Raw genomic sequence first — 26,787 nt, 5'->3', positions numbered from 1 at the left:
TTTTGAAGGACTGAACAAAGAGTGACCAAACTTGTCACACTGCATTGGTGTAAAAAAAAAAAAAATGGCATAGTTACAGAGAATGGCTGACATTACTGACACCATGATAATAATAGTTGCAGATGAATGTTTTCATGCACTGGGACATTTTTTAGAAGTGTAAAGCAACATGTCAGAGTCTTTGATGTTGTTCGGATCTACAATGAAAGCTAACAGCACCAATCAATATAGTAAGTTAACATAACCTAATTTAAAGAGTAAGTTAGACGTATTTATAACATAACTTTGAAATGATTTTTGGAGAATTAACATTTTATGGCTCGTGTTAAGTGGTTTGCTCTTGATGTACTTTAAGTACAAGAAATGTGACCTGATGGATATATTGTATTTCAGGAAGGCTCACATGCCTTTCTGTATTACTGTATTACTGTATTTACGTCCGGACTTCTGGTGACAGATACAGTTCCTCCAAGAAAAGCACAAAAGAGTGGAAGACAGATTGGTCACCTGGGAGAAAATTGTTTAATTCAACTTTATTTATAATAGTACCAAATAGAAAAGGTTATCAATTGGCAATTGTCACAAAATATATAGTTTATTTGAAAAAACATTTCCACAAGAGCAACCATCAGCAACGATGGAGAGGAAAGGATACCTGAAAATGACAGAAGAGCAAGGAGAAAGCACTGTGTGCAGAAAGAAAAATGTGATACATCTAAATGTAATGGGCTTGCAGCTCTATTTTTATGTATTTTTGTCTATTTGGTCATTGGAGGAGATGCAAACAGATCAATGTGATTTACCAAAGCTTATGAGCTCCTTTTTTCCCTTTCTTCTTCTTGATGATGATATTTTTTTGTTCTTGGCTGTCTTCAAACATATACATACAATACAAAGAATAAACATTCATTTTAACCACCAAAAATGGAATGGGCTGAAGCAGTAACTGCTTATCGGAGCCCATCCCCAAACAGCATTATAAAATCAAATAATAAAAAAAAATAGAAACAACTTAATAACCGCGCTATTCATCAGTTTATCAACTTATGTTTCAATAGGTGCAAAACGTTTTGTTGTTTGATTTTTAAACATAGACAATTAACTAATTAACTTCCCAGATAGCACGCATACGTCTCGCCAATGTCGGCCTCAGATCGTGCATCGGCATTCTACTCCTAATGCGTAATTTTGTGTGTGTTTTTCACCCAAATTGGTGACACCACTTATAAAACTGTAGAACTGTAAAATGTCACTTCCATGAAGCTGCTTTTGTGCTGGGGCTCTTTTGGCTATGCTGCTGAAAATACATTTATGATCAAGAACTGTGTCTCTCTTTATTTTGTCCACACATAAGCTATTTAGTGGTAGTATATTGGTTTTTTGTTGTTTTTGTGATATTGCCATATTCCTATCAGATTTAAGTAAACACTCGACTATGGATATGAAGATATTTATACTAATTGAATGATCCGTCCTAAATAAAGGATAATATAAGCTGTAGAGAGGCCGCGCTGAGCATCTTTAATCAATCGTTCAAACGGCGATGTCTCCGCGACGTCTGCCCAGTGAGCAAACGCTCTCCATAATACGTTCATCGCGTTTATGTCGGTGAGATATGTGTGCCATCAGGGTTATTTTTATTTTTATTTATTTATTCAGTTTATTTCCGACATGGTTACATTTTTTTTTTTTTTTTTTTTTTTTTTCATGCCGAAAAAGGAGACGAGAGAAGCAGTTTGCTTATCCGGGTCCCGTCCCCTGTTTTACCATCGCAAATTTACATGGGTTTACATGTCTCTCTGGTCAAACATTCTTGATTTCTTCTGAACGTCCATCTGTAGTCAGTGTTGTCCTCTCTATCTTTGTTTGTGTTGGCCTTGTTCCCTGCCAGACGTTGTTAGCATTCCTCCAGTTCAAGAATAGTTCCTCTTTCGAAGGTGTTTGGAAGGTTTTTCCCTTTTCATCCACAATGTCACCTTGTTTTGTCTCTACATCAAGGGTAATCCAGCTGTTGTTAGTTCCATTGGCAGTGTTGTATCCTCCACTGTCTGATGATGGGATCAGATCCAACTTGTATAAACACATCACTACATCCCAGTTCACAAGCAAGGCAGTATTTTAATGTAATATATCTTAGTTCATAAGCGTGTTTCTAACTGCTGTTGTTAGTTTTATTGGCAGTGTTGTATTTTCCACTGTTAGATTTAACTTGTATAAACACATTATTATATCCCAGCTCATAAGCAAGGCAGTAATTTCATTGTATAAAAAAAAAAAACGTGTTTCTAACTGCACATATGACAATAAACACTTTGAATTTAAATTTAATGTAATCCTTAATCACCCCACCACCTAGCAATTGAAATGAATAAATGACAGACCTTTTTTACTCTTGGTTTCACATTTAAATCGGTCTCCGTAAAATAATCACAGTCTGAGTTTTGTTTCCAGTGTTTATATAGATCTGGGTCCATATCCATGATTACCATCAGTAGTGTTGTTGTTTAGGTGGATCCTTCGTATTTTCCCAAGTTGTCCATCGTTTTGATGAGAACTGGTTTTCCGTCCTCTTCTTCCAGGATGTAAATCCTGCAGTTTTTTGACCAAGTCTTCATAATCTTTCCTTCTTTTTTCAAAGAAGTTAAAGTGATCCTCAAGATCATTCCAAAGTTTAACACTGTAAACAGAAATTCATCTTCTTTTAACATTTGTTCTAAATTGATTTTGTCCAATATACCGTCCTTCTTTTTGTTTAAAAAATGATACAATACCAAAGGAAGTGGCTCACTATTGGTCATTTCAAACAGTAAAAGAGTAATACATCTGAAAGATAGCTTATTGGGATGATCTGGTTTTACCAAGAATGAGTTTATTCCTTTTTAAATGGAAAAATAGCAGCTGCACACACACACACACAATACAACACAAAGAAAAAGCGTTGTCCAACCTCTTGTCTCTAATTACCCAAAGGCTCTTTTGCCTTTAGGAATGGAAACCAACCATCACATTCATACGAGTGCGTGTCGCTGAAAAATCTATAATTATAACTGTCAACAATGACTTTGTGGCTCCACTGCAGTTTTCCTCATTCATACCAACACAGCTGTGATCCTCAGTAAAGAGTCTGACAAAAATGTAGTTTGAGATTTATTTAAAATTATGACCAATTTTCTCAACAACACAATGCATAATAGCGCCTTGAGATGACTTTTGCTGTATTTAGCGCTATATAAATAAAGTTGAATTTAATTAATTTTGTGGGATTATTTGTTTTAAAAATTCAGGGGTTTATATTTTTTTTTACTGCATTACTGCAGTAATATGTTATACATTGACAAATTGAAAGCTGCTGCATATTTTGGGGAGTTTCACTGAATTTGTGATTATTGAGGGGATACTGTATTTATTACTGATTTGGTCATTTACAAAAATATTTATGTTTGTGCAGAAACTTTTACTTTAAACAAAATCTACCACAGGCAGACCGGGGTGCTCTGGTGTGCCAGAGTTGGTAATGGTTTTCATGGGATTTTAGTTGACTTTTTAGTAGAAAATCTAAGAAAATTGATTTTTTAAAAAAAAAAAAAAAAAAAAACTACAACAAAAAATACACTTATCCTAGTGGTCGCCCACCTTTTTTCTTGTGAAATAAAAGCCACCCTGCCAAAAAAAAAAATGAATGTGAATTTTAAACCCACGATTTAAAAAAACATTCACTCTCATTAAAATGCCTTTTATTCTAAACCGTCTTTAAAAGTGAAGCAGATAAAAAGCACATGGAACTATTCTACAGAGAGGGACATTTTATGTGCTCATTCAAAACAAGTTTCGTTACCACACACACACACACACAGCACTTTAATGGGAAAAATGTACAAGGAATCTGTGTTTATTGGCATAAATATGGCCATAAGCAGAGATGAAAGTAATGGATTACAAGTAATCACGTTACTGTAATTGAATTGCTCTTATGGGTACTTGTACTTTTTTGTGTTTATTTCTAAATCAGTCATTTTACTTGAACCTAAGTATGTTTTAAAAGCAGTAAAGTAATTTGTTACATTTCTACACCCAAACGTTACTGAGTAAATTTTATATATATATATATATATATATATATATACATATAAGCCATGTATTGTGTTGATGCATTTTTGCCTGATCCATTTGGTGTTGGGATTAAAAAATAATATGTTATATAATGTTTTTGAGAGTTTTTTTTAAATGTTTTAAACAAACTACTTCTGCCACACAACTTTAGATCTACACTAAACCAGTCAGTGGTGAGAAAAAAGTGTGAGCGCACGCCTTAAATAATATCCACGATCATATGTCCCCTGTATGGAGTTGATCATGAACAATGAGTAACAGGTAGCTGCTAATATCTGTTTATTTAAATGTGTTATAACACCAAGGCAGGTGGCCTGGACTCTGCCTTGCTCTGCAGCAACTCCGGATGCTCTGGAATGGGAAACCAGAGCATCCGGTTTAATTTGACACAAACAAGGAAAAGAAATTGAGTAAAAAAAACCCTTTCAGCAAGAAGGAAGTTTGTGTCCTCTACTTCTTGCTAATGCACCTGTATTTGATTCTCTTTTTTATTTTAAATCCTATGTTAACAAAACTGTAGCAGGTAGGCTTTGCAGTAGGCCTGGGCCGATAGCAGATTTTGCTTGACGATATATTGCCCCACAAATTATTGCCGATAAATGATATTGTCGGTTTTGTTAGACCAAAATAACCACTAATGTAATGATAACATATCATAAAAACGCAAGTACACACTTTCAAATGAACCTTTGTGAACAAAAATGCTAATTTGTCCTTGCAGTACTTCATCTACAATGAGATATTCTAGGTTTCATGTTTTCCCAGCTAAGCAAACCAACGCATCACAAACACGTAACAACTTGTCATCCCTTGGCATTAACACTATAGAGTATTTCGCAACTGATACACAGCACAAGTTTCCGAGTTATATGCCTGAAAATCGAAAGAAAAAAAAACGCAGACAGCTCAATTCATCACGTTACCAACTAAGCACTGAGTAAACAAACCCATTCCTGTTATCTTCCACAGTAATCAATTTCCTGATAAGTAATGGCACGACTGACCACATTTGTGCATAGCAGCAATAGTATGTAGTACATCAAGTTGCCAAGGAAAAGACAGACAAATATGAGAAGCATTGACGTTTAGAAAACAATGACCAGGTAATCTCACACAGGAGCATTACTGTATGTGATCAGAGGTTATTGATTAAATGCCCCGAGGCATTCTGGAGATGCCACAGCAGCCAATCCAAAAGAGTATCATCACAGAACTTCACCATTCTTAAAAATGTGTCGTGCATTGAAAACCATCCCTGCAGCCTAATACAGCTCCAGTAGGGCCTCGGTTTTTTTTTGGGTTTTATTTTTTTTGTGATTATAGAAAAGGGACCAAAATCATGGTAGAGACTTCCTGAAATGGAAATAGATAAATAGCAGGGACTATGGCCACACCTACATGTTTGGGGAGAATCTAATGGATTTTCACTGTATTTTCCTATTAAACATGTCAGTAAATGTAAAATTTGTAGCAGTTGTTTGGAAGGTATGTCATATACAGCGCAAAATCTCACAGTGCAAGATCGAGCAGTCCCGCAAAATTTTCAGCATACTGTTTTGACTTCTGAAGCATATAAATATAAAACTATATACAGTACAAAACTTTTAACTAAATATTCCCTATTTAGCATTTATTTTAGTATTTACATCAAATTTTGAAAGCCAATAAAACAGAAATGAAATACAATTGCGTATACCAAGGTTGTCCTTTTCTGCTGTGTGTCTTATTAAGGCTATGGACAAAAGTCACTGTCACACATCCTTGACAAATCCTCCAATGTTCTGTGTAAAACTCACAAAGTTGAACCCACTTCAATCGCTCTAAGGATTAATAATATTGCATGGGAAGATCATTTTAAATGTCCAGTAGGCCTAAATTGTCACTAATGCAAAGTTACTTGGGATGTGATGGCACGAATGCAGGAATGTAAGAAGTTAATAAAATCAGGCTTTCCACACAAACAAACAGAGATTTTCACTGTAGCTCAGACAGAAAAAATGTGTCACACAGTAATCTGATCTAATCAACCTGTTACATTATTTATCATCAAAGGTGTTTCAAATTAAAAATGTGCTTTATCATGTTCACGGATTTCAGTGACATTTACAAGGGTTAGGAAAACTCCATGTTCCGTGATTTCTAAAGAGCCCAAAAAAAATGACATCATGGCCCAGTCCACCTCCTTTGCTTCAGACCGCCTTCAGTAACAGACTATGCACTTTTGGTTCATTTACATGCGGTGGGCGTGTCAGGAGCCTGGACCGGAGAATGCGCGCAGTTGCGTAAATAGACATAGAATAGACACCATGGTGAACACACATTGTAACATTATCAACTTGATACTGAAATGAATTCTAACGCTCAGAAGAATTAATAAACTCAAAGAAGGTGTAAACAAAGTCTGACAGCTCATACTCACATGCAGGTTATGGGACAATATCAAATATTTACTCACTATTTCCGCCCCATTAACGGGTGGGCATTGGGCAAAGAGAAAGAAATGTTAAATCTTGCCCAATACCTCGCCACAATATCTTGCGATAGGACAGACTTGACCTCCTGAAATGTAAATAGCTATGACAGATTAAACTCTTACCAACATGTATTGGAACAACATTACGGAATTCATTTCCAAGCGTTTTTCAACATAAGAACCCAGTGACAGTAATGTCTAGCAAGTTTAGCCGAAACTGACCGACATGTCAAATCTTGCAGTAATCTAATCTTGCATGCTTTTGGAGTACTTCTGCAGCATAAAAATATGAAATTGATAACTATCAACTCAATTAACAATATTAAGCATATTTTACTGTACTGCATTAAGCACAGAAAAATCATGGGAGAATCAAATCTATCTAAGACTACACTATCTCGAATTATTACATACATTTTCTGATTATTTACAAAATTGGAAGATTTTTCATTGTAATCTAGTATCAGTTGTAGCCCCAGTTCCCATTTAGTTTATTATCATCCAATGAGTGTCCAGTGTCGACCTCCATAACTTGGCATGCATGAATATTAAACCCTTTCCACCACCTAATATCACTTATGTCGACCCATTATTGTCACTTTTAACTTCTTTTCATCATATTTCATGCTAGAGATGTAACGATTAATCGTAAGGCAGTTAAAAATCGATTCATAGGTATCACGGTTGATATCGATTTTCTGAAAATTGAATCGCAGTACTTTTTTTTATCCACAAGTGTAGGCGGCGGGCGGAGTCTGCTACTACTTTCTTTCTGGCTGCCTTCTACTCTTAAATATGTTAATAAATGATTCATTACCCCTTTAGCACCGAAAGAATATCTGTAATATTATTGAATATCTGTAAAAGTCACGTTTTTCTATTAGCTCTGTCTGCTAGCATAGCTTCTCTTCTTCACTGCAAGATATCTGCATGCCAACCGATCACTGTATTACCAGCGCCCTCTGCTGGTCCAAACAAATATGACGTAAATCATTGCAATCACGGGTTTTTTTTTTTTTTTAAAGTCCAATTGTTAAGGCACAAAATACATTTTCAGTTGCACTTTTAAAAAGAAAAATAACTATTATGCAGTTTTGCATTGTTTATTATCGAACCAGAATTTAAATTAATAGGCTTCATTTTCATTTGTATTATTCCTTTATTTATTTCATTCAAGATTTATTTTTAGTTAAATTGCATTGTTTTGAATAGTTTATCAAGGAATTCTTTTGACAATGAAAAATAAAAGGAAAATAGTACCGTATTTTCTAGTTTTTTCCCAAAAAAAAAATTTGTCTACAGTCCCATTTTGTAAAATAAATCGTGAGAAAATCGTATCGTGAACTCAGTATCGTATCGGGAGTTGAGTGAATCGTTACATCCTTAATATATATATATATATATATATATATATATAAATATTTTTTTTTTTTTTTTTTTTTTTCTTTTTTTAAATGATCAACCGACATTGTGAAACAGACACAAAACTCTAAAACATTTGTTTTAGTTAGTTGAGTTAATAAATGTAACTATACTTAGAGCCTAATATTTTTATTTTTTTTATGAACTGAATTTACTGGTGTTATTTTATTTTTAAAAAGAAGTGTACATTTTGACAAACCTTTTATTATAAAGAAATGCCTTTGTGGAAAATAAAATACCGGTAAGTTGAACTGTGCAAGATTTGGCCTCTTTCTTTTTAAGTTTATACATGAGATGTTTACTGTAGAAAGTGTCTGCAGGTACGTTAAAGCTTTTCTACATAAGCGCAAGCGCAGGTGGTATTAAGGCGCCACACTCACCGCATCGAATTCCACATTTGACAATTTTTTTTTTCATTTCATTTTATAATACTTAACACGGCAAATTCCACCTTTGAAAATACATATCCGACAAAAATAAGCATTTTAGGGATAGAGTTAGAGTTACGGTTGGGTTAAAATAAAAGGGTTAGCGGGGTCGCTAAAAATAAATATGAGCTAAAATACAAATGACGGAAGTGTACATATCACGTGACCTAAACTGGCCAATGAGGGGTGCTGCGTATCCATAGAGTGGCAGTCTACGGATATGTTTACTGTATGCAAGGGAACCGTGGCAAGAAATATTACCAAAAATAAATGTGGGGGGTGAAAGTAACTTTTACTTTGAGTTCTATTTAATTGAGCTACTTTTTAGTTGTACTTAAATTTTATATATGACTTACTTGTGCTTGAGTACAATTTCAACCAAGTAACAGTAATTCTACTTGAGTATGATATATAAGTACTCTTTACACCTCTGAATATGGCCATATGTACACAGAGGAAAGAAGGACTTGGGATATCAGGATTAAATGACATAATGACTGGATGAATTTGGTGACGCTAAAGGCATCTGATGGGTTTACTAAAATAGGCCTGATATGGAAAATATGGAAACTGGAAATTGTAAGAGTTAAATTCCAGAAGATGGCGGTAAACCAACAACAACAAAGGTGCAAAGCTGCCGGAAAAGCCCGCAGAAGAAGAACACCAAGAAACGTTCCGTTTCCAGCACTTTCTAGAGCCGGACGCTAAACGCGGTAGCACCGCCCGGAGTAGAGGCTTCTAGAAGCAACGTGCTGCGGACAGACACTGTACACCGACACCGCCAGGCCTCGGACACTCGCACTCACCTGTACCGACCGATCCCATGGCCAAGTGGGGAGAAGGAGACCCTCGCTGGATCGTGGAGGAGAGAGCGGACGCTACAAACGTCAACAACTGGCACTGGTAAGCCGGGCTAACATGCTAACTCTAACCGCGGCTACACGAACCGCGGCAGTCCGTTATTTAACCCCACGTTATTTAATGTTTATAATATAGTTTACTCCCACAATGATCTTTACTGAGCTATGGAGACTAACTTTTGAAATTATTTCACTGTAATCCACTCGAAGAACCAAGCGACCAACGTGACCTCACAGTGTAATGTTTAAAAATACATCCAGCTGTGTGTGTGTGGCGGTGTTATGTCCCTGTGTGTCTATATATATGTGTGTGTGTGTTTATAAAAGTGATAAACTGTTCGTGTTATATATATGTTTAGTTTTTTTCCCGAAGGGACACACGAGTTCCTCAAGTGAAGTATTTGGCAGCACGAAAAATAAGATTTATAGACGCAAACACAAATGCAGCACATCACATGTTTTTCATTTACATTTTGATTTCTCATTGCTATGAGGGTGTGTGCGTTCTCCCACTTTCTTATCAAATGAAACTCGATTGACTTCTTCCTGGTTAACAATGCTTGTGGTGAGTAAATGAATAGAGTTCTGTCCATGAATCACCATGAGTTACAATTGATAAAGAATCTTTGAACAGTGTGTGTTTAAAAATTTGTGTATGTATGTGTTATATACAATGTGTGAATGTGTGTATTTTTTTGTCACTTGTGTGTATGTATCACGTACTGCTTGTGTGGGTGTATATTAGGGCTGGGCGATTTAGCCAAAAAAAATGTCCGTTTTTTTTTTTTTTTTAAAGAGAATTTCGAGAATCCCTTGATAAACTATTCAAAACAATGCAGTTTACCTAAAAATGAAATAAATAAAGTAGTAATACAAATGAAGAAGAAGCCTATTAATTTATATTCTGATTTCATAGTAAACAATGCAAAACTGCATAATAGTTCCATTTCTTTTTAAAAGTGCAACTGAAAGTTTATTTATTTTTATTTATTGGACAAAAACTAGAAAATACTCTTATGTTTTCCTTTATCGCTCATTGTCAAAAGAATCCCTTGATAAACTATTCAAAACAATGCAATATACCTAAAAATAAATCTTGAATGAAATAATACAAATAAAGAAGCCTATTCATTTAAAATCTGGCTCTACAGAAAACAATGCAAAACTGCATAGTTCCTGTTCTTTTGAAAAGTGCAGCTTAAAATATATTTTGTGCCTTAACAATTGGACTTTAAAAAAAAGTCATTGCACTGTATTTACATCAGATATTTGTTTGGACCAGCAGAGGGCGCTGGTAACCCAGTGGTCGGTTGGCATGCAGTTATTCTAGCAGTGAAGAAGAGATGCTATGCGCTAGCAGACAGAGCTACTAGAAAAACCTGACATTTACAGATATTCACGTAATATTACAGATATTCTTTCGGTGCTAAAGGGGTAAGAAATCACTTATGAACATGTTTAAGAGTAGTAGACGATTCCGCCCACCGCCTATGCTTCTGAACAAGAGAAGGATAAATGGATCAATAGATAGCACCCTCTGCTGTTTAAAAAAAGTACTGCGATTCAATTATCAGAGTATCGATATGAACCGTGATACCTATGAATCGATTTTTAACTCCCTTACAATTAATCATTACATCCCTAATATGCATGTATGAACGTATTAGCGCATGTGTGTGAATTGACCTTTCGCAAAACTCCACCCACAAATCATCATTTTCCAATCATACGTTCGAGCAACCGTTACTTTGTAAGCAAGGTCCGACATGCTCAGAGCAGGGACAGTGGTGAAGCGGTGAGCTCATGGCTTGTGCGGGTCGGATACCAGGACCCCAAGAGTTTGGCTGGGAGAGTCGTGTTCTTTCTGTTCTCAAAGCCGAAAACACAACTCTAGTGATGTCTACAATGGACTATAAAAACCTCTCACGGATATGTGTGTGTCAGTATGTGTAGTATAGGAGATGTGTATTGTTTTTAACGTTATCTAATCTTGTCTGCACTAATGTGTACGTTCAGTAAAATGACATTGAAGCTAGATTTGATTTTGATTAAATGTGCAGTTTGTAACTTTCCCCTCCCTCTCTGCTGCTATCTTTCCCTGCCTCCAAAGTCCCTCCCTCCATAGTAATATAACAATGTGATGTGTAAGAATTTGAAGATGCAAGATACTGTTTTATTTCTTGATGTCAATTTTTTTAATTTTATTTTAAACTGTTTTTTAAGTTTCCATTTACATGATCAATATCCATCAAATCAAACATTATTCTATATTATTTTAACTGTATAGAATTTAATACACTGTACTGTCTTCATTGAGAAGGTATTTTTTGGCTCCAGTAGGACTTTAATCCAGGTGTGATGAGACAAAATGGTTCCTTGTAGAGTAAAGGTTGCAGACCACTGACCAGGGAAGAGGGTTATGAGACAGAGCTGGACCCTCTGAATTTAATTCCATGGGGTGAAGCAATGCAGATGCTAAGTTGGTTATGTTACTGTTAACTTAATTCAAGTACAGCCTTCCTGCACAATAAAAAAAAAAACAGAATACATGTAATCTATTGTTATGCTTTGCTGGTTTTTAAAAAAAATTATTACATCTTTTAAAATGATATAAAATAAATTACCTGTTATTTCAGTCACTGCTTGTTGCAGAAAAATGGAATATTGTCACTAAAACCTGAAAACGTTTAGCAAATATCTCAAGTCATTGTCAATCTTTACTTCATACAAAACTATGGTACGCCAGTGAAGTCAACTATGCATCAGCATGTGTGGCTGTGCTGTAGCCCCACACCCCCCATTCAAAAAAAGGGTGCGACCAAATTCTGTGCTGGTGCGACCAACTTTTTCAGTGCTACCACTGAAATAGTTAGTGTAGAGCCCTGCATTGTTAAAAAAAAAAAAGACGGGGCTACAGTCACTACCTTGCTATGAGCATTGCTGTGTTTTGGCCACGGCGGAAGGGCATGATTTGAGCAACTAGGTCAAGCGTGACCTCGTCACTCAAAGTTGAAAAATTTTAAGTTTTTCAGCGACTTCAAGCGACAATTCTCCCTTTGTAGGAGAGCGGAGGCTGCAGCTGCTCCCTGCTCCCTCTCACTTCAATTTATCGGGACATAATTAAAGCGGTTGACTTCTTGAAAACCACAGTAACAACTGATCATAATGCATTCTGAGTGAACTCATCCTTTAATATCTCTGTAAGTTGATAATTTAAACCGTAAAAGCGGAGCAAGAAGGAAAAGAAGTGATCAACCCTTTCTCTTTTACTCTTCTGTCACCGGCTCCACACACACACACACACACACACACATTGTTCCCTGGTGATCGCGTCACTGGAGTGATCAAAAAGCGCCACTATGTGCAAGCGACTCATCAGGGGTGATTTAAGTGACTGCAGCGCGACAGTCGTGTTCGATGTGAACGCACCTTAAGAATAAAAAACATAAACAAGGTAAAAAAGAAGGAAAAAGGTCAGTTGTGAGCTGGAGCTCCTGCTGCGCCCTTTCGGTGAATCGTTTCGATAGTTGTAATGTCCTCTTTGTTTTTTATTTTAGTGTGTTTAATATATCCCTCCACAGCATATTGTAGCCCCTTTTGTCTGGATCTGGAGGATTGCTCCAAAAAGACTCGCTAACCTGGACAGGTAAACTTCTTCCAGCCATTCCAGATGAGACCAACTCAGGAAAATATTGGACATCGTAAAAGTAAACAAGGGGCGCCGGACTTTTGAGAAAGGTCATTTGAAGCGTTATGCTTGTCAACATTCCTGATAAACATCAAATCTGAACTAATTAGGAAATTCTGTGTCTTTCAGCAGCAACTTGCCTGAATGATCAGATAAAACTATTTTCCGGACTTTTCTACCTTTAAAACAATAAATAAAAAATTGTACTGTATATGTCTACTCTCTCCTCAGGACTGAACGAGATGCCACTAACTGGTCGTCAGAGAAGCTGAAGTCCTTGTTGGTTGGTCTGAGTGTGGATAATGAGGACGGGATGGTGGAGGTGACAGAAGTCAGCAAAGTGGAAGGAGAAGCCTCGATCAACAACCGAAAAGGAAAACTCATCTTCTTCTACGAGTGGAACCTTAAAGCCGTTTGGATAGGTGGGACTTGTTTTTTGTAAACAAACAAATCTATTTTAAACAGATCCCAGTGAACAGTACCCCATTCACGTAACTCCAACTGGTTTGATGTGGTTAAAGACATCCAATGGTTGCCTTGGTAACGTAGCCTTACGACTAAACTTTTTATAGGAACAATAATAGAGTCACGAGAGGATATGTGAATGCTGATTGTATGAATTCTCTAAAAAAGGCGATGCCCACATATAAAGTAATATTAACTAACTTTAATGATTACATTTTAGAGAATTAAAAAAAATAATGCAATAGAAATGTTTGGTCATACCACTCAGTGCCATATATTCCAGTTAATTGAGACTTTATGTTTCAAGCACTTAAAGAGTTTCCATAGTACGAGTACACGCCTTAGTGTCAAGGCACCCCTACTTTCAACCAGGCACATGATGATAATAGGGTCTCATTTTAAAGGTTGTACACTCCCATAAATGTCTGTGGGCTCACCCAAACTTATTTAAAATTAGAAAGAATAGGCATCTTCTTTTAGGAGTTGTGTTTTTCACATCTTATTGTTGCCTAAAATGTGACGTTTTTAGTGTTACTGTGAATAGTTTTCTTCTTTTTCTTACTCATTTTCAAGGAACGTCAAAAACTGGAGTTAAATACAAAGGAACTTTTGAAGTCCCAAACCTGTCGGATGAAAACGACATGAAGGATCTGGACGTGAGTCTGAGCGAACAGCTTAGATTCCATGGCTCAGCGTCTCTGCAGTGATCCGCTGACACATCGTTTTGCTGACTACGCAGGTTTCTGTGTCGCTGAACAAAGATGAGCCTGACACGCCACTGACCAACCTGATGAGGACGAAAGGAGTGGAGATGGTCCGTGAGGTGCTCGGCAGCTACGTCGGCTACTTAAAAACAGGCACGTTCATTGGATTGTTGTGTGTAGTGATACAACATATGGGTTGATTTTCCTATCTGATCCAATAACTGATCATTCTGAATTTCCTGGGTAGATGAATCTCAAAGATATCAAAATGTGAATGTAAAAGCAAAGAAATGTTTGAAATACATTTTGATAGTTGTCCTCTGAGACTGTGAGGCTGTGTTAGCTTAGCACGTAGCGGCGCTGGCTAAACAGGGTCAAAGGATAAATGTTATAGGGTCGACTTTTCGGTTCAAATTGTTTTATCGGAACGTGAAAGTAATTGGTTTGTAAGCAATTTTGATTGAATGTCTTGGAGAATTTTCAGTTAACTTTGGACACAGAGTTTGCTTTAAAGCTCCGTTGTTCATGTATTTAACAAACTGTTGTTGCAGAGTTCACTCAGGGAATGATCCTGCCAACAGCCAACGGCGTAGCCAAACCTCAGTCCACCTCCCAGTCCAAAGCCAAGCTGGATAAAGCTCAGGTTGGTTCCCATCATAGTCACTGAGCTGCTTCTTTGAGACACTTCAGACCAGGTTCAGAAGTCTCTGAACTTTAAGGATTTGCAAAGAACTGACACGTTTTAATCAGTTGAAGCAGAAATAAAGTAGGTCAGACATGGGCAACTGGCGACCCAGGGTTTAGTCCCCACAAATATTATTTCAAGAAGTTGGAAGGTATACACAAAATGACAACAAAGATAGACACAGCAACCACTTAAACAAAATACTACAAAAAACGACACTTTACAGAACACCTCCAAAGACACACAAACTGTCAACAAAAAGGAAAATACAGAAAACAAGAAAAAAATGTGTCCCCAAAAATGCACAAATCGACAATAAAAAAAAACAGAAAACGACAAAATACACATAATTACAACAAGAACAAAAAGTAACAAGTACTTTTAATGACCCCCCAAAAAAACACAAAAGGACTAAAACAAATCTTTTCTCCCTCTGCATTAATGCTCTGATTGGTCATTATTCTAAATGCCAACATGACTGTTGATTATGTGGCCCTCAGATCAGATTCAGTGGCATTTTTGTGGCCCTTGCTGTGATCGTTGTCCATCCCAGAAGTAGGTGATTGTATGAAGTCACTGTCCTGTAGGTGGCAGTGATTCACCAGAAGAAAGCAAACAACCACCATCAATGTCAGCATTTCAGTTATGGCTGGGCGATATATCGAATATACTCGATATATCGCAGCTTGTAGTCTGTGCGGTGTTGAAAATGACCATACCGTTAAAATCGCGGACTTTTTTTTTTTTTTAAATATCTTAGTGGCATTATGCACAAAAGGTGCACTTAAATTTAGTGTTCTTTTGAAATGTCATCTTAATGACAACATGCACAAAAGGGCACTATTTGTTTTAAAATATTGTAGTGGCATTATGTACAAAAAGTGCACTTTAATTTTGTGTTTTGAAATGCCATGTGAGTTGCATCCTGCACTAATGTCTTGTTTTGAAATGTCTCTGTGACAATTTTGCACAGAACGTGCACTTTCTGTTGACAATTTTATGTTTGAGCCACTCACTGTTTAATAAATACAGTTATGTCAACTTTGACTTAGTTGTGATATCCCCTTTTTTGCATGAAAGTTTAAAATTGGCATATATTAATGCAGTATGATCAAGAATGTTTTAATGTAGACATATAGAATCATCATACTGGTGTGATTTTGTGCATCAAAGTGTTAATTCAAGGGTAATGCAAAATATCGAGATATATATCGTGTATCGTGACATGGCCTAAAAATATCGCGGTATTTATAAAAGGCCATATCGCCCAGCCCTAATTTCAGTGTTGGCTGGTGTTGCTTTAACACAAATGTACCTGTGAACATTAAAACTCTTTATCTGGACAGAGTTAAAGTTGCTGCAAATTTAATAAACCACTGAACCCAGCTCCACCAATAGCATGAAATCACTGGTTTCCTTTAAGCTTTTGTCAACTACTCCCCCTACTGGGCTTCAGTGTAGACATTCCAACACTCGCCCAGTTGAGTTCTGCTTGGTTCTGGTTTGATCGTAACCACTTCAGAGACTTCTGATCCAAAGCCTTTATTGTCTGCAAACATTCTCAGAGACAGAGACATTAAAGCTCCTTCTCCTTGTGTGGAGCAGATTTCCTCCTCAAGCAGCTCGGCCACTCCCACCAACACTGGCGTGAAAATCCCAACCTGTAAGTTCAGCCTGAGGGAAACCTTCCTCACGTCTCCGCCTGAGCTCTACAGAACCTTCCTCAACCAGGACGTGAGTTTCCCTATTCAGCTTGTCCCATTGCTGTGCTTCCTGCTACACACACTCTCTCTCTCTCTGCAGATGGTTCAGGCGTTTACACGCAGCTCGGCCTTGGTCGACGCAGAACGAGGAGGAAAATTTCGTTTGTTGGATGGAAACATCCTCGGAGAGTTCACAGAGCTGGTGAGAGAGAATCTACAGCTGCATCCCATTGCACTACCATCAATTCTGTGCATAGAATTCATTTAAAAATAAATTTATTTTATTAATTTATAATATTTGATTGATTGGTTTGCTAAAGAACTATTTTACTTACGAATGATTGCAGAAAAACAAATTCCAAGATTTTGGTGAAATAAAATTATAAAAGAAACGTATGAATCAGCATTATTTATTTCATGCATTTGAATATTGACACTTTTTTGTTTATTTTAAGTTTTTGACCTGAAGCCAAGATAAATCAAATCTGTTATTAATTGGTGAACTTTACAATCGTCTAAATAATGAATTCAGTTGGGAAAAAAGTCACTTTCAGTGTTTGGTTTTTAACTCTGGGCTGATTCTCCATCCCTCAGGTCCCCGACAAGAAGATAGCGATGAGGTGGAGATACAACAACTGGCCGTGCGGTGCGTTCACTGCACTGTTTCCCACTAAAACATTGTTTTTATCTGCATGTTTCAACACGGAAACATTCAGTGTGGCTGATTACAGTATGAAGAAAAACATACATTTCGGCTGCTTTTTCTATTTCAGTGCATTTCAGTTCAGTTTAAATACACACGTATAACATTGTGTCAACAGATCACATCAGCCCAAGTAAAAGCTCGTAACTTGTCTGTTATTCGTATTTGCTTAATTGCTACAGGCTGTGAGCCAAATGGAAAAATGTTAAATTCATTTTATTCCGTTTAAAGATGTCATTTTTTTCAACTATGAATAAATAAATCCTAAAGGGCTTTTAAAAAAAGAGAAAATGTTACAAATTTACTCTTTCTTTAAAAAATGTTTACCTATGTGTAGTTACACTTATTATACTTTGCTAAGTAACCATTGACTGCCCTCTAGTGTTAAAAGTGTATAAAAACTACCTTATAGGTTCACTTTTTATAACACATGGTAAAAATAAAGAAAATTGGCTAAATGAATAAATAAAGAAATGAAATGTTTTTCTGATTTCTGTTCAGAAATATGAATATATATATATATATATACAAATTGAAAGTTTGCAGGCCATATCTTTCAAAATAAAAGCAAAAGAAACTCCTTTTAGAACAATAATCAAGCTTTTTTTTTATATAACATGATGCCTCTCATCTCACTGCAGAGCACTATGCGACGATCACCATGACATTCCTGGACCTGAGCAGTGAGACGGAGCTGAAGCTGGATTGTCGCGGGGTACCTGAGAACCAAGAGGAGCAGACGAAGGAGGGTTGGAAGAGATACTACTTCCAGGCCATTAAACAGACTTTTGGCTTTGGTGCGCAGCTTTTCTAAAAGCGGGAGCTGATGCCTCTGTTTTGGATTTTTAATCTTGTCCGGTCCGGCTCAGAAAACTCACGCCATGAGTCGACAACACGGCGCTGACACTGTAAATGTTTTAGTTTGTCTCCATATTTAAATCTAAGCTGGCTCCCTTGACTCAGCGTTGGCTGCAGCATTGATGAACTGTGCCGTTAAACGCTGGAGGGAAACTCTGGAAGACCGAGTTTCAAATGAATGTTTACTTTTTACAGATCCGACTCATCCCACGTGTAACTGTAGTGAAGATGCATGTTTGGTTTCCATATCTTTTCACGGCGTCGGTTCCTCTCCGTTCTAAGGATTCCTAATGGATTTCACATTAATGAGTGTCTATTTATTCCTGATTTGATCCACCACTGTAAACAAAGATTAGTTTATTGGAATAAACCCATCCGTCTGCGCTCTGGTTTGGGGTTTTCTTTTTTTAACACTTTATTTTCCGTTTGTGTTCTCAATCCTTAGGAAAATAACAAAGATGAGCAGAGAAACCATGGTGTTTTCTACTCAAAAATAAGTTCATAATTACTTGAATTTTGTGTCAACTTTTTTTTAAAGTCCCTGTTTCAGCATTTTTGACGTTTTAATACCATCTTATTCGATGGCTTCAATCATGCAAATGTGGTAAGAAAAATTATGAAAAATATGTGGTTTGCTGTCAATTAAATGTTAAAAATTTCCTTTTTGCATCATTCAGCTCATTTTTCAAAACTGTGCTATGTTGATATTGGAAGCAATAAATAACACGTATACATTACAGCTGTAAACATGTACTGTATAGACACTATTGAATGCAGAGTGTTAAACTGTAAAAGGTCATCATTTATGATTGAACTGTTTGCTGTAATGCTATCTTTAACTGTGCCAGGAAAAGGGTAACACACTATAAATGTGTGAATAGGAGTCAGGTTGTGAGGGTAAGGAGTGGATGTGGACAGACTGGATGGTGGCGCGTTCAGATGCTGACGCTGCGCTGAGACTTCATTGAGGCTGAATCACTGTACTTTAAAGAGAAAAGTGTTTGTGTGTAGCTCTTTAAAAATCAGAAACCCAGTGTTTTTCACCTGCACTTTTATTTACATTAACATGTTCATATTACCATGTATTTATTTATGAAGATGAACATCCATCTCTAAAACTTTTAATTAACAAGTGCTGTAAAAAAAAAAAAAGAGCAAACAAGGCCGCGCTATAGTAAAAAGAGCGCTTGAGTTTGGTTCCAAAGATCTCAACTTGTCACTGATTTTAGAAAAATCGAATGAAAAGGAAAGCCCAGAGTTTTAAAAATAAATGAAAAAGTAAATGAACTCTGTAGCTGTGGCTGTACTTCTCAATATCACATTGACAAAAAAAAACAAACTGCAGACATGAAATCACAGGCAGATGAAGAGCTCTGACTCCTGAAACAAACACAGGAGGAAGTGATGTTTAAACATGGTCAGGGATGAAAGGGACAGCAGCAGGCCACAAAGACCAGCAGTGTGTTAGTAGTACAATAACTATATGACAGGCTTCTTCATTATAAGATCTAATTCAAATATCTGTTTTTGGTTTTAGATCGAGTCTATCTTAGACATTTCTATGTTGTTTTTTGAGAAAGATAGTCCGTCATCGTCTGCATATCGACACACATTTGTTCAGTGTTTTAAGATTTTGTCACGTTGCAAACTTTGGTTTAAGTGCTTCCATTAGCTTGTATTGATAATTATTATTTTTGGCATTTTCCCCAAAGAGCTACTTGTAAAGTGGCAATAGAACTGTCATTCTGCACCTACAATAGTTTTCTTTGCCCGATAGGATACAATGATCCTATAAGTCAAACCTCTATCCTCTGACTCTGCTCAGCCAGCGTTGCTACGTGCTAAGCTAACCCAAACGTGGGACTGGTTCCTTGTAAGGTGATCCTTCAGACCTCATTTACAGTCTGCAATATGTGGAAAACAAAGATATATTGATTTAAAAAGGCACAACATTACATTAAAATACTGTAAAATGACAAATTGTCAGACACTTTTGATTCATCTTCAAGTTTGTCTGCTGTACTTTATCGACTCGCCCACCTTAGCTGAAACGATGAATGTATTATTCTGTAATTAAGGACTAGTTTTAATAATCATTGAGCCTTGCAGATTTACTGCATTAAATTCATTACTGGTATGAATTATTTAAAGTCATTGTCTTTTTGTAATTGTTTTGCTTTTCTTTGGACTATTTTTTTTTTTTTAAATGGTGAGATAAAAATAAGTATTTCATTACAGTGTCTTAAATCCTGAACCATTTAATGTGAATCCTGGCTACAGTTGTGTTTTCAGCTACACCACCCTATTATTTCAGCTAAAGACAGGTGTGTTTCTCTGAGGATGAGTTAGGCCTAACGTACGCTCGAGCTGGAGACGTCGTCACGTGAGTTGAGCATCTTTTTCAATTCCATTCTTTGTTCTCTTTCGACCGGTTCCTGAACACAGACTTCACGTCGATTGTTCCTAAAAAAAGAAGAAAAAGGTGAAAAGAACTGAGCGTCCTTCTAGCATGTTCCCTGCCATTCTCTGACTAAATGATTACTAAATGTATACAGTAGATCCCATACTGTGGTACACGTCTGTTAATGGCATAATTGCAGCAGAAATTATGCTTTTCTGCTGAGCGTCGGAATGATTTTTTGTACCTGTCTTACCTGTACAAAGACCAAATGCTCATGGCCCTTCCATCGCCCTGACACAGAGCTTGCTCCATCACATCTGTGAGGAATTGAAAGGGCTTCTCAGACTCCACACACTGCTTCCTGCATCAAAAACCATTCGCTTTCTTTATCAATCAATCACTATTCATAGAGCACCTTTCAAACAAATTGATGCAGAACAAAATGCATGAGCAAAAACCAAAGGAAACGAGATCCTACTCTCGTCAAAATTGTAGCTGCACAATTATTACCTACATTATAATTATAAAAATGCACAATATACATTTAATACATACATCAATAATAAACTGTATTTGTTAACTAAAATGCGAAAATAATCGCGGTAATAAGTCTTAGAGACATCATTAAAACTAAGTTAGGCACTAATAAAATCAGTAGAAATCACAAGATAAATACACGTAAAAGATCTCATAAAAGATCAAATTAAAGACGGTAAATTAGGGATTAGATTATTCAAAAAGAAAGCTAAAAAAAAATTCAGGACATCCTACTTCAGTCATAAAAAAAAATGATAATTTTACCCATTGTTCTGTGATTAAAAGCTTTTTTTTTCTCTTCCATTTTCAGTTTCCAATATCTCAGGAACTACACCACATAGGAAACTGAAATTTGGTATAGTGATACAACTCCACCTACTCTCTTAGAATATACAAAAATATCTGCAATACATCCTAGCTGGTGGACATGCCAGCCCTTCAAAATTGGAAAAAAGTTTGTCGGGGTTTCGGGCTAGATAGGGTGTATAGCAGATTTTGTATATTCTGACAGTAGATGGAGCCGTATTACTTTAACAAATGTCAGTGTCCTATATGGTGTAGCTCCAGAGATATTGGAAGCTAAAATAGAAGAAAAATAAGGATGCATGAAAAAAATACACGTACCCCCTCACTAAATTGTCCATATCTCAAAAAGTATTAATTCGATTAAAACTAAAACTTTACTGTGTGCCTATTGAAAAGGGGTGTATGCTAACCGACCACTGGATTTCCAGCGCCCTCTGGTGGTCGAAACAAATTTCTGCTGTAAATACAGTACACTGACTGTTTTTTGTTTTTTTTAAGTCCAATTGTTAAGGCACAAAATACATTTTCAGTTGCACTTATGAAAAGAAAAGAAACTATTATCCAGTTTTGCATAGTTTACTGTAGAGCCAGAATTTAAATAAATAGGCTTTTTCTTCATTTGTACTATTTATTTTGACAATGAAAGATAAAAGAAAATAGTAGAGTATTTGTTTATTTATTTATTTTTTTTTTTTTAAGAAGAAGAAGAAAAAAAAAGAATATTTTTCAGTCATCATTTGTCTACAGTTTCATTTTTTAAAATAATAAATTGTGAGAGAATCGTATCGTATCGGGAATTGAGTGAATCGTTATATCCCTACTATTGAATAATTACGGAACAATTGGTAAAAATTTCAGATTTTTTTTTTAGAATAAAATGCGTGGGCCATTTGTTGAAATAACCCATTTATACATTCTGATAAGGAGCAAAGTGCTTCAGCTTATACAGTACAATTTGTTTCTAAGGATATTAAAAAGGCCCAGGCAGGATGAAAATAATATTTGATATACATAAATTGGAATAAATAAGGACGATGGGAAGGTGTAGAACTGGAATTGACGTGTTGGTAACAAACTCACATGTGAGCAACCGACAGAGTGTTGCTGAGCTTAGACTGAGACACGAGGAAGGTTTTAATGAGCAGAGACTTCAGGAAGATCTCCAAGGCCTGAGCTGAGCGTTCAGGTCAGGAGGAACAAAAACAAATACATTAAATCCAATAAATTCAGCTTTTAATCCTTTAGAATAATCTCTTTCTTTCAAATGCATCAACAAAAAAAAGGATGAAAAGCTCACAACAAAAACTTCTATTTTTTCTTTAAATAAAATAATAATAATAATGAAAATCTGACTTTAAAAACAACAAGCGAAAAGGCTTTATCTTTTTAAAGGGACAAATTAAATCTTGCTTGGACTGATCCAACTCTACCATCTTAACTTTCAGGAAATCTAAACCCAAAGTTTAAATATGTTTCCTCCCAGAAGGATACAAATGATGACAGGCACCGCCATGGACATTCGACCAACCTCTATGTCTTTCTGCATCATCTTCTTAATACGCTTCTATCCTCAAAAAACAAGAGAAATACCACGTTGGTAATATTAACCAAAACCACTGATAATTCATTCTAAATGACGAAGAAATTCCCCTCAGTTTTAATAAAGTATCGCTCCGTCAAAGCTGCTCCTGAGAAGAAGAAATAAACACTACAAACTGAAGAAAGATAGTGTTCAGATGACAACAGTTTTATTTCTAAAAGACTGCATAACTCTTAAAAAACTATTCAAATAATAAGGTATGAAAAATGTGACTATAAAGGTTTTATTTTATATGATAATAACATGAGATGGAACTGAATAATATGTATTTATCTATTTAGTTAAAGCCTTTATAACTTTTAGTTTACTTCATGAAACATTTAAAACACACAAACAAACAAAAAAATACAATAATATAAAATTACAACTAGTACATTTATCTTAAAGTTTAAATGGGCTAATACAACTTTTAAAAATATATTGTTTAATAGGTCAAAGAAAGACTGAAACTAAAATGTGAAAGAAATTATCATTTAAATGATAGGGGTGATTTTAATTGTTGACTCTGGCTTTATGAGCCGTATATTTTGGCTGATTTCACATGTATTATTAACACCTTTTCATGTGTCTCGAGTTTAATCATAAAAAGAAAAAAATGTTTTGCTTCAACTCATTGTTTTTTTCATTTTAAATTTAGCTCAGTATTCTTTACTTAAAATTTCATAGCATTCACAACTTTTTTAAATGACATTAGAAATAGGAAACTATGCTAAATCTAGTGATTGTCATAAAACATGTAATATTTATTAAGTAAAGTTTGCACAGACAATCACAGGCACAAAAATTTCAACAGTTTTCTCCCGAGAAGAAGCACTGTTTTAAGGTGTATTTAGGACAGTGCAAATTATAAATCATATCAGTCATTTATTATTCTTAGTTAAATCCACACTAACATAATATATAGTGTAATCAAAATAAAACAACACACATAATAAATGTTCTTATTCTAAAAATAAAAAAAATAAGAAAAAAAAGAAAAGTCTGATAATCATTTCCGACGGTCCCTGAATGCAGCAGGGTTTAAAACTTTGACCGACCGGTTAACAGTAATACTCACAGGGGAGAATCGAACTGGGTATTTCCTCTTATGTCCGGGCATCTTGGTCTCTTTAATCGACTCGGCTCGGTCACATCGTTCATATTTTCACCGCAGAGACAAAACCGTTTGTTTACGTTCAGCGGTAAAAGAGTCGTGAAAAAGTGACGTCAGGAAACACCTGAGGAGGGACCCACGTGAGCAAGCAATGACCCCGCCCTCACCCCCTGGTTAACAAAGTATAACTAACATCAAACTGGATCATGGTTACTGACAAAAGTTTCATATTTTTAATTTCTTAAAAATGTAATTTTGTGGTTTATCAGACAGCCAAAATACAAATGTTCAAATACTAAAAAGTTCAAGATTAATAAATATTATAACCTAAATTTCAAAATATTACATGACATAATGACACGTCATCATGTTGTGGCAACTTGATTTCACCATTTCAATTGTTTTGTACTTTTTTAGTTTAGCTTGGAGGTAAAAAAAAAAATAATAATATTAATAATTCATCAATAAAAATCATGGTATTGTTATTCAAAAAGCAAGAAGAATATTCTCTTCAGGTACGTCATAATTATTATTAATCTTATAACCTAACCTTCATATTATTTAAATATTAAATATAATATCTTGATTATGATAGATGATATTATAATCAAGAACTCCTATATTTTATCACATAATTATGACTTCATTTTCCCGATTGCAGCTATTTATCTAATAATTAGGACCACTTAGTCCTTATTTTCGACTTTTATCTGTCAGTCTGATCCCACGTGATTGGCTGCTTTAAGAATACAAAAGGGTATAAGTACACTAAAAATATGTTGTTGTTTTTTAGAAAAAATATTCAACTACAAGTAAAGGTCAGATGAAAAACAAAGCAGTAAAGTAGTCTTCACAAAAGCTTTTCAATTGCAGTACCAACGTATTTTTCTTTGTTACTGTACTGTACTATATTGTTCACACATTACTTGTGAAATTTCATTTAAACTTCAGGTTGAACAACTGAAAATATAGAACATTTATTACAACCATAAATGGCAATGCAAGGGTAATACTTTCAAATCGAAAACATCACACAAACATTAGGAAAAATCTAAACTAAAACAAATAAGGTAAAGTAAAAAAAAAAAAAAATAATGAAATAAAATAATGAATTTTAAAAATCATTACACATTACTCCACACAACACATTTCTCAGCCCTGGCTGCAGTACCACCGTGCGGCCGCTGGCGGCAGCAGAGTAACTGTTTACAGCAGCGGGGCAGCACGAGCCGCGGCAGGTCGCGTGGAGCGGAGCTTCAGACGGTTTAAAAGTTACACAAACTGCACGCGGGGGCGATTTAACGGTTTAGCACACTCGGTCACGACCCACGGAGACGGAGGACACCGACGGACACCGAGTATTTGTATGAGACTGACCATTGGAGAGCCAAACAAACTATTTTAGCCCGAGGCTAGCTAACGGTTAGCCGCTGGGCTAGCCTGACACGGTCCGGATCAGAAGTCCATTCCTGGATGTGGACACCCCCAGACCGAAGACCCAGCCCGGTTTAACTCCCCCCTGCTGTTAGGAAACTCTCAGCATGTCCACGGAGCACGACCCGGGTGTGACAGCGGTGGAGGACGGCGGAAACGAGGCGGCTCCTGCGGGGCAACAACCAGACCGGCCCGGGTCCGCGGACCCCCCAGGATTGACTGTAGACTGCATTGAGAACGACAAGGAGAACGAGCGAGACGGAGAGGAGGGAGGCCCGGTCAAGACCAAGGAAGCCCCCCCGCCCAGACGCAACCCTTGGAACAAGACGACGGGCAGGGTGGGGGTTGGCAGCCCCTCCTCCCACTCCACCCCCCAGGACCGAGACCGAGGTGAGAGCTGTCAGGTTCACTACAGAGGGGGAGGGGGTGGCGGGTTCACTAATAACAGATACAAACACTCAGACCGACACTTTAGGGTGTCACCCTACCCCCACCTCTGGGTGCTGTGACCCTTGGGGTGTCCGCGGTGTTAACCTCCACCTTAGGGTGCTGTCACACATTCCCTCCTCCCCTCGTGTTGAGCACCACGTGTTGATTTAGCAACCAGCAGCTAACCGTGAATGAAACACGCCTTACACAGACCCTGATTTACAGGACGTGAGGAACTCGTCAGAAGCAGAATCTCTCTTCATAATTATTGTATTATGTTACCCCCTCCCCCCACACCTTTCAATAACTAAGTAATACAACTCGTGTATAACCTTCACTTTGCAGCAGGGATGTTGTTTTGAACGTGTGGGCCCCATGGAAATATTTCTGTGTGTAATGGGTTTTCTGCCCTTTGCCTCATGAGGACCTGAACCTGCTCAACACGGTTGGGTCCTGGTGAGGAAAAGGGGGCTGCGGGCTAAAGTTTGGTGTGGCCAATGGCCTGGCAGCCTGCAGTTCCTCCCCCCACTGTGTGGCTGATTGGGTGTGGGAGTTGAGAACAAAAAATGCTCCTTAGAAACAGCTGGGAAACTCCCAGTGCATGTCAAGAGTAACCAGTGATGTTTGGATAGTGGAAACCATTTAAACCTGAACAGGCTTACACTGAATTCTTTCAGCTTCATGTACATGTGAAGGTGTGCTGCTGTATCTGCCCACTGTAGGGAGTTGTAATGTTGGACTCTTTTTTTAAATATATATATTTCCACTAGGGCTGGATGATATGGACCTAAACTCATCTCAAAATGGTGATATATAATAAAAATTAGGGATGTCCCGATACAACTTTTTCACTTCTGGTATGTTACCGACATTGCATCCTTGAGTATT

The 26,787-nt window shown here is 36.7% G+C and overlaps 3 protein-coding genes across 10 annotated transcripts in view; 2 read left to right on the top strand and 1 right to left on the bottom strand.

The window, feature by feature from the left end:
- Positions 1 to 9,096: 9,096 nt before the first annotated feature.
- ahsa1b (AHA1, activator of heat shock protein ATPase homolog 1b) lies at positions 9,097 to 19,489 on the top strand. The gene is made up of 9 exons (XM_028437273.1): positions 9,097 to 9,336; positions 13,213 to 13,403; positions 14,020 to 14,102; positions 14,186 to 14,303; positions 14,702 to 14,793; positions 16,441 to 16,569; positions 16,639 to 16,740; positions 17,133 to 17,184; positions 17,883 to 19,489. Exons 1-9 carry the CDS (start codon positions 9,257 to 9,259, stop codon positions 18,053 to 18,055), a joined length of 1,020 nt encoding a protein of 339 aa, XP_028293074.1. The 5' UTR covers positions 9,097 to 9,256; the 3' UTR covers positions 18,056 to 19,489.
- Positions 19,271 to 25,058, bottom strand: LOC114455934 (dr1-associated corepressor). The gene is made up of 6 exons (XM_028437275.1): positions 24,001 to 25,058; positions 22,835 to 22,907; positions 22,424 to 22,517; positions 20,754 to 20,861; positions 20,460 to 20,562; positions 19,271 to 19,479 (listed from the first exon to the last, which is right to left on the bottom strand). Exons 1-6 carry the CDS (start codon positions 24,040 to 24,042, stop codon positions 19,453 to 19,455), a joined length of 447 nt encoding a protein of 148 aa, XP_028293076.1. The 5' UTR covers positions 24,043 to 25,058; the 3' UTR covers positions 19,271 to 19,452.
- A 164-nt stretch (positions 25,059 to 25,222) lies between these two features.
- Positions 25,223 to 26,787, top strand: part of larp1b (La ribonucleoprotein 1B) — a 35,356-nt gene continuing 33,791 nt past the window's right edge. For all 8 annotated transcript variants that reach the window (XM_028437266.1, XM_028437272.1, XM_028437271.1 and 5 more), the window contains exon 1: positions 25,223 to 25,860. In XM_028437266.1, the coding sequence (XP_028293067.1) occupies positions 25,578 to 25,860 (283 nt within the window). In that variant the 5' untranslated portion in view covers positions 25,223 to 25,577. The remainder of the gene's footprint in view (positions 25,861 to 26,787) is intronic.

The sequence above is a fragment of the Gouania willdenowi genome, chromosome 22, assembly GCF_900634775.1.
Source record: "Gouania willdenowi chromosome 22, fGouWil2.1, whole genome shotgun sequence".
Classification (NCBI taxonomy): Eukaryota; Metazoa; Chordata; class Actinopteri; order Blenniiformes; family Gobiesocidae; genus Gouania; species Gouania willdenowi.
Note: the sequence above shows the minus strand (reverse complement) of the source record. Positions and strands in the feature narration are given on the sequence as shown.